We start from the raw sequence: 8,783 nt of genomic DNA on the forward strand, positions 1-8,783 counted from the left end.
TCACATCCATCGTTGGGAAGTTCTAAGCATAAAGTTTTGCATATTAAGTGGGAGATTTTCTACTTGGAGAGAATTTAGCTCAGTTCCTGTTTTTCGTTCCTATTTATATTTGACGCCAAACAGGTCATTTACTGTAAAGATGAAATATGTTGGAGTAATATGAAATTATAATTGGTATTGAAAATTATACATATATTACTTCATGTCTTGGATATAAGAATTAATTAGATAGATGTTGGTTTAACTCCATATTTATTATTGTTTTTTTTTTATAAAGAATTATCCTTATTATTAGAGCTGTCAAAACGGGCCAAACCCATCAGGCCAGTCCTTTTAAATGGAAGACCAGGCTTGTATTTTAGGTGGTTTAAAAAGAAATTGGACTTAAAAAGACTAGCCCTATAGGGCTCAAAAATAAAAAGGCCAACCTTTTAGGGCCAAAGCTAGCCCTTTTAAACCCGCCTATTTTTTATTATTATTATCAATATATTTATAAAGTTAGAGATTAGTGTTTTATGAATAAATTTAAATTAGAAAAATACTTAGAAGAATCAATATTCAAGCTAGATAATTGAAAAGAATTAAATGTCTTGGACTTGTGGAAGAACAATTAAAATCAATTTTTAATTCTTTCAAAATGGTAGCTGATATTCTTAACATTTTCATCACCATAATAGCTAGTAGATCTTCATTTACCATCGGTTTACATATCTTAACAAAGTGTAAAACTTTTCTTATTCGAACAAATATTCAGGCTCTTATTTGTACTTATAACTACTGCATAGTTTTATTTTAGATAAGGTAAATGAAGACAAAATCTTAATATTTTTATCACTAAAGAAGAGCTCACTTGTAGTAAAAAACAATCAAATATTGTGATCTTGATGATACTGATGAAAATGAAGATAAAGATAATAATGATGTTGATATTATTAATCTTTAACTGCTAGGTTTTTATCTTTTGTTTTTTGTGTTTTGTTAGATTTTTATTTTTTTTTATTTTGGACAATAGTTTATTGACATTTAATTTTTTTTTTCTATACACCACTAATTTATTTTACTTATATTTATAATTTGAATAAAAAAATCTTAGAAGTTTTGTTGTTTTATTTTTTATTTTAAAATAATTAAAAGAATTTAAATTTTAAAAAATAACATAAAAGGACCAGCCTTTTTAAGCCTGGAGCCCGCATGTCTAAGGACCAGGCTTTAATAATTAGATAATTTTAAGGTATGTGGGCTTTAAAGGGCTGGTCTTTTAGGCCCTGGCCCTTCAAGGGCCTAACCCTTTAGAACCAGACTGATCCTTATTGACAGCTCTACTTATTGATTGCACATGTTAATAGAATTTATATCAAATGATAGTTTCAATACAAATAATTTAAGGCATTTTGTTAAACCCTTTAAAAATGTAATTTGTTACACTTTACTCTACCATAAAAAAAATTACATACATATCTTTAAAGTTTAATTTAGATGAGGTAGTCTTTAAAATTCATAAGGTTACGATGAGTTTTGAAATTTTAAAAATGCTTTATTTACCAATAAGGTTTTTGTATTAATAATGAGACTCAAGCCCACATTTTTATAAATTATGAGTCGCATTGTGGACCAACTTTTATTACTCATGTATCTTTTAAAAAAAATTACCAAGATTAGCTTTTTCTTGGACCTTATGAATAACTTCATGAGTTCTAGCTTGCCAGACATGCTAGAAAATAAAGAAAACGTTACGAAACAATTAAAATTTCGATTAATGAATTAAATTAGTATAAATATAAAGGGATTTTTTTTTCAAAAAAAAGGGGTTATAGCCAATGAAAAATATTCCAGGGCACAAGTTGCAAAATGCTCGGCTCGAACCATGCATCTCAAAGTTGAAAGTCTTAGAACCGCACCATCTGACCCCGACGTGATGAAGAGGAAGGGACTTCCAAAATTTATTATGTTTTGTTCAAACGAAAAGGCCATTTTCAGGATAAGATGTTGGGATAACAAACGGAGGAGAGAAACAAGAACAGAGGCAAAACAAGATAATGGCTTCCTCGACAATGGCGTTAAAGCTGTCCCCTTCGGTAACCTGTGGAGGCATGAGAGCTCGAAGTACTTCAGCTTCCCTCACATTCCTTACTGGTTCTTCGAGACCCAGGTCGCTTTCCTTGAATGTTTCCCACAACTCCTCAGCCGCTCGCTCTTCGCTGCTTCACTCCTCCTTCCTCTGCTCTTCTTCCTCTCTCTCTTTCCCCTCTTCTGTTTCCGGTACTTATGCATAAACTCGATTCTTTTCCGCCGAATGTAGTTTTTTTTCCAAATCTTACTGTGACTAGTGCTGAAATTTGTCTGCATAGTTTGGTTTAATTGAAATGAAATTTCAAATTTTTGTAGCAGTTTCGTAGTGGGCTTGCTGTGTTAACAGGCGGAAATTAAAATTTTGAACTGAACAGAGGCTAACACGTGAGAACCACAAGGAAATTTGGGGGTTTTTCCTTTATTTTTCGTAGCAACCACTTTTGAGATGGCTTGTGAGTGATAATAGAGGTGGTTAGACTAAACGAGGAGAACAGAGCTGATTTAAACTCTCTCTGAACACTTACTTTATAATTACAATGCTAAGTGAATAATTCCTGTTCTATCTCTTTAAGGTAGATGTCAATGAGGAACAGGAGAATGTGTTGTTCTCAATAGTGAATATTATGCAGAAACGTCATTGATGTTCTGGCTTTCTGCTTTCATCATGCTTAATCAGCTAATTAGTCATTACTCTTTTGGAAGTATATAATAAAAGACTTTTTTCAGATTTGGCTACAGTTCTCTCAGGTAACTGACAAATATCAATGAGGAGGAGGTGACTGAGTTGTTATGTATGCCATTCGGAACTTCGTTTGATTTTCTTATTTTTGGGACCTTTTGGCATTCTTAATTGTTTATACTTTCAGGAAATATGCAAGAAAAATCTTTCTTCAGATTTAGGTTGACTGTCTCTAAGCTGATTTTCAATTTTCAGGTTTATCCCTGTGTCTGGATTTAAAACCTAATGTTGGTATTAGAAGGGGAAATGGTGGCAGACTAGTTGTAAGGGCAGGCAAAGCTGCTCTTTGTATGACCAAGAGGAACAGGTCAAGAAAATCACTGGCACGGACTCATGGTTTTCGCAGACGGATGAGAACCACAAGTGGAAGAGCAATACTTAAGCGCGACGTGCCAAGGGGCGGAAGGTCCTTTGCCCAAAGTCGAATCCAAACAGTGGCAAACGTGCTTAGTTTTTCCTATTTCATTAGGTAAAAGCTTTACTTCCTATGAATTTATTTAAGTTCCTAGTTTCCCCCTTGAACTATTGGTTTCTGTAATCTCTATATTTGAAAAATTTATTCTTTCTTATGATCAACTGATCTTGTTAATTCCATGTTAGTTGTTGCAAAGATGTTGCTATCCATCGCCCTTATTGAAATGAAGTCAGTCACTTTTGGCAGTTAGTTATGCATGTAGGATGTTCCCCATTTTTGCTATATTCGCCTTGTAACCATTGGTTTCTACAACTTGTTTTTCATTTCTGCCTGTTCTAATTGTTTACATTTTCACATGCATTTCATCTTTACTCCACTCGTTTCAAACTCATCTTGTCTATTGCAAAGGGTCCGTTTCATGTTAAAACCAACGCATCACTTGTGAAAGTGTCAGCACGTTCCTTTACATTAGAGGGTACCACAGACTAAAGGTTTGAGACTCAACAATGACCTTTCCTTCCCTCCCCATATTTTAGTGGAGCGATCTTAATGGCGCTAATGGTTAAGCCATTTGATATTTCATTCATGTTTGTCTGCTTCATTTATAGTGATTAGAGGTACAACTGTGCCTCAAGATTCATTATTTTATTGAATTCTGATTAATCTTCAAAGTTTACACTGGGTAAGTGGTATGATATTTGTTTTTACTTAATTGTAAGGACGTATCAGAAAGCAGTAGGGAAGTTTTCTGATTTGGCTTAGTTTTGTGATATCTACTATCTACTGTGCCTGTGGGGATTACCAGAGGCAGCGAACAATAATGTTCTGAAAACCAAATCGGTGGTTGAATTGGTGTGACATTGGTTCAAAGTTTGTTTGTCTAACCTTAGTTGAACTGTGGTCAAATCAATCATAGTGGAATTAATACATTTTTATTCTGTGTAAACAATATCATATTAAAAATAAAACTGTATTAAGGTCGTTAATAGAGAATTTGGCTGTCTATAAGCAGATTGGATCGCAAGTGGGTTTTAGACAAAAGTAAGATGATTCATTATGAAAAGACAGCTCAGAAAGAATTAAGAAAACAGCTTATGCATATTTTTGGTCTTGAACTGTGATCTCTCTCTTCAAGCCTAGAATTAGATTGGGTCCTACTCAGGCTAATGTCTAGATTATTCAAGTTGAGTTTCAGACCAGTCTATTATCCTACAAATAGAACTCCTATAGGTACACAAGCTCTTGCGTCTGAAAACTTTTCATTGATACTAGTCTAGATATACAAATGTCGGTGAGATTTTCGCCGAAAGGGTCATCATTTGCATCTCCTTTCCTACTAAATGATGCCATAGCTGTAGAACAAATTAGATTGAAAAGTCTAAAAAGAAAATGGAAGAGAAGAAAGCTCAATCAGTAAGGCAAACTCTTGGAACTTGTGCTGATTATTAAAGACTTGAGCTTAGAAGAAGATTCTGCAGCAGCAATATTTGCCCTCTCTGTAATTGTTTCCATATTCCTATATAAACTCTCTTTGACCAAACTCTTCATCATTCTCTTTCCTTCTCTTGCTTCCATTTCATTCATAGGTGAACCCATGGACATGACTGTTCTGGATGTTTGTGGGCCCGAATGTGGGCCCATTCTCACTTGCCTTTCATCCTTAAACCATTGCAAGAGTTTTGAAGCTCTCTTCTGAGCCAAAGTGCTTCCTAGGAGAACCACTTCAAGAAGCACATGGACAATCCCTGCGTTGGCCATTTTCTGTCTCTGTGATGAGCTTTGATGAGCAAGAATCATCAAAATATAAGCAGAAATCTCTTGACATTTTGGCTTATCTTCCCACGACAAAATATCTATCAAGCTCTCTGGCACCATTGAGCTTTCTTCTATTGCTTTCTTCCCCATCAGTGTAACAATTAAGTTTCCCAGAGAGGCCAGAGCCTTCTCAGAAACTTGTTTTTCTGAGGAAAGTTCTAAAAGAATAGGGACAAACCCACCAGAAACCAAGGGCCCTGCATTCTCTAAGACAGTTGAGAGATTGAATAAGGCTCCTAGGCATAACTCTTTTGTGTCAAAGCTTGAGTTTGACCGCAGAATGTCTCTGAGAAATGGGAGAAAGTCCAGTGATGCAAAAGGGAATTGTGTGGTTGCCAAAGATGATAATGACAGAAGCAACTCTGCAATTTGACTTCTTGTTGATTCGTCCATAAGGTCAGTCCTCTTAGGTAATTTGGATAATATTCCTGCCTCCACTATCATGGCCTTGTTCCTAAAGAAAGAACAAACTCTTTAGGTAAAGAAACAAAAACATGTTTCAACTAAGTCAAAGTTAGGTTCAAAACGAATATCAAATATAATGTACTGACTTGTCTAAATTATTCAATCAACTTCCCACTAGGCTCAGTGAACATATTTTAGCTTTGATATCACAGACGACATTTTAAATAAACCCTTTTAAGGTGACAGAAGTCAATCAGAATCTGGGATCAGTATCAGTGTTGGAAAGAGCAGGTCAACAAACTAGACTTGACAGTATAAATTTAAAGATTATGTGGAGGGATCTTTTTCAACTGCCATATATTTTATAATATGCAATTAATGAAATCTAAAGACAAAATACTGCTTCGATAAATATTTTTATTATTAACATAGCTGGCATTGAGGTAGCATGTGTATTCTGGAGATTTAATTATGGTTATGTTTTATTCTTCCAAGTTCCAACTAATACTACTGAAATTGCACATTGATGAATGTGGGCGCCAGTGGGATTTTGAGGATCCCAAAATAGTGGCAAGATTTTATATTATCAGATTTAGTGTCATCGTTGGAAATTTAATTACACTGATTACTTCTAAAGCATTTCACCCTATAGAAGATCACTCTGGATTTCATCTTGTTTTGGTTCAACAATCAACGTCGTACATCAAAGATTAAGACGTTATCTACAAATAACTCAGACTAAGGGGATAATTGTGTGGTCAATAATTTTTTGTTCCAACAGTGAAATAACAAAATAATTGATGTGAGGGAGTTACATGCTTTTAAAAAAAAATAATTAGGGGGTTTCTTACCCAAACGCAATTTATGGAAGTTTTGTATAATGTAATTTTTCTAAGAGTAAATGAAATTTTGTAAGATACCACTTGGACCATGCCGGCCAAAGATTACGGCCACTTCTTTGTAATTCTGAAGTATAATGATTGTATATTTACTCTAATCCTGATGCTATTGAAGAATGTTAATGTTATATTATTTACATAAACAAGTTGACAAGAAAAAGACAACAAAAGCATGCTAAAGATAATATGTAACAAGCATTCGTGCTTGCACCTAATAGTGGAGATTGACTCAGACAAGTACACTTCTATCAACACCAAGTTAAGCAAAAGTTGTAAATAAATTATATTCTTTATAATATACTACCTGTGGTCCTAATTATAAGAGCCAGTTGATTAATTTGATGAGACTAAAGAAGTAAGTTGAGTTAGTTATTTGTTTTAAATAGGTGTTGTTTTTTCTAAAATATTTTTACTAATCAAGTATATTGACTAGAACTCTTATTATTAGAAAGGCTTCTTTGGAAAAAAAATGTATAAATATAAGAGATAAAGTGGATTGGGGTTATATATTTAGGATCAAAATAAAAGTCAAATTGGGTCTTATATTAAGGACCGGAGGTAGTATATGTTAAAAAAGAATGTGTGACATAGATGAGTAAAATTTATTGTTTAATGTATTATTTTTTATTCATTATCTTCAATTATATATGACTTGATTTATAATAGAATTTTAAATTAAAATTATGAATGCTAGCCCATAAGTTGTAAGAATTTTGAAGCTGCACGGAACTAATTTTCCACTATTCATTCTACCGCCCGCCCACTTATGGAAAATCTTTTCAATGTAATGATTTCAAACCAAAAATCAAACAATAGCCACCATCTAAACACCTAAATAATCAACAAAACCAACCCGACATCAACATTTCAGGGGAACTCAAAATTTCCCATTTATATATAATATTAAATTTTTTTTAATAAGTTGTACTATTTATAAATTAGTTCTGACAAAAAAATACTATATTTATTTCTTAATATAAGAACTAGATAATTAATCTACTGATATTAAGAAAATTAGTTAAGTTAGTCATTTATAATAAAGTAATGTTGTTTTTCTTAAGATATTCTTATTCATTATGTACATTAAAACTACTCTTTGATAAAAGCTTCTTAATATGTACAATTACCATGTGGATTAATTGAAATCAAAATAGATAAATATTGAAGATAAATTGTATCGAGGTTTTATACTTAGAATCGAATTGAATATTCAACTAACTTTTTATATTAAAAACCGATAGAGTACTATTTATAAATAATAAGTAGGATTTCATATTGTAATTAATTAAGATAATAACAGAGCATGAAACAATGCACAGATTCCTAAAAAGGATTTAAATATGTTTGAGAAAATAGGAAAATTACGTCAGAATTGTAAAACTTACGTGAAGCTACCATCAGCGAGCTGAATCAACGCCATGACGGCAGAAGTCCGGCGGCTGGATGCATCGGAAGCCACCATAGAGACGAGCACCGGCACCACGCCGAGCTCAATGATCAGCTTGCGAGCCCTGACATCGCGTTTCGCCATAGTTTCAATCTCTTTCGCTGCAATCTCCTTCTCCTCCCAATCACCAAAGTGGAGCTTCTTCACAGACCGCTGCAGCAAAATCTCACAAAACTCTTCCTTCTCCTCCTCCTCCTCCTCAATACTCTCACTCTGTTTCTCCATAACTTTAATCGTTTCAAGCTTTTCAACCTCTGCCTTCTCATTCTTCTTGTCGTTGCTCTCTGATTTGGATTTTGATACGCGAAATTGATCGGACTTTTGGTTGCGCTTCCGAGAAGATTTGGATTGAAGAAAACGTCTGATTCTGGTGAAGAATTGAAGGTTTATGGAAGATACAGTCCAAAAGGAAGAAGATGAAGGCATGTTTGGCTTGTGACTGTGGGACACAGAAAGAGAGAGATTGATGAAACTCTTATGAATTGAAGAACCTTTTTGGGTTTGTTCTCCTTTTTATAAATTTGTTCCTATTTGAGACAAAGAAGAGAGAGATAGAGAGAGAGAGAACAGGAAGGAGCTCTGTGAGTTCCAGAAACAGGGGAAGCACAGAGCACCCGCGAGGGCACAGTATAATTCCCACACATGATGTTCTGTTCATATATTTATTTACACTAAATATATATTTGTATATAATGAACAGGAAAAATACATATAGGAGCAATATTTTTGTAAACTTTACAATAAAAGTGACTTTAAGCATTCAAATTAGTCAGAAGGTTTAGTTTGTCATGAGATGAGTGGATAAAAATGTCCTTCCAGTAAAATAATGTTTGAAAATTGAAGAAGAATAAGATGATTTATGAATTTTCTGGTAATCCTACAAAGTTTTATTTATAGGAATTTGAACTCTCTCTATTCATAGTCCCCTTTGATTTGTAACCATATATTGATAATTTTTTATATATTATAAATAGTTTGTTGAAGAAATAATTT

General features: G+C 33.6%; 1 protein-coding gene and 1 pseudogene across 1 annotated transcript; one reads left to right on the forward strand and one right to left on the reverse strand.

Moving 5' to 3' along the window:
* Positions 1 to 1,996: 1,996 nt before the first annotated feature.
* LOC114743667 (50S ribosomal protein L34, chloroplastic-like) lies at positions 1,997 to 3,547 on the forward strand (annotated as a pseudogene).
* A 798-nt stretch (positions 3,548 to 4,345) lies between these two features.
* Positions 4,346 to 8,336, reverse strand: LOC114743666 (U-box domain-containing protein 12-like). Its single transcript, XM_028931883.1, has 2 exons — positions 7,729 to 8,336; positions 4,346 to 5,493 (listed from the first exon to the last, which is right to left on the reverse strand). Exons 1-2 carry the CDS (start codon positions 8,214 to 8,216, stop codon positions 4,635 to 4,637), a joined length of 1,347 nt encoding a protein of 448 aa, XP_028787716.1. The 5' UTR covers positions 8,217 to 8,336; the 3' UTR covers positions 4,346 to 4,634.
* Positions 8,337 to 8,783: the final 447 nt, after the last annotated feature.

Source organism: Neltuma alba, unplaced genomic scaffold (assembly GCF_004799145.2).
Source record: "Neltuma alba isolate B1F8T4 unplaced genomic scaffold, ASM479914v2 tig00004086_pilon, whole genome shotgun sequence".
In the NCBI taxonomy this organism is placed as follows: domain Eukaryota; kingdom Viridiplantae; phylum Streptophyta; class Magnoliopsida; order Fabales; family Fabaceae; genus Neltuma; species Neltuma alba.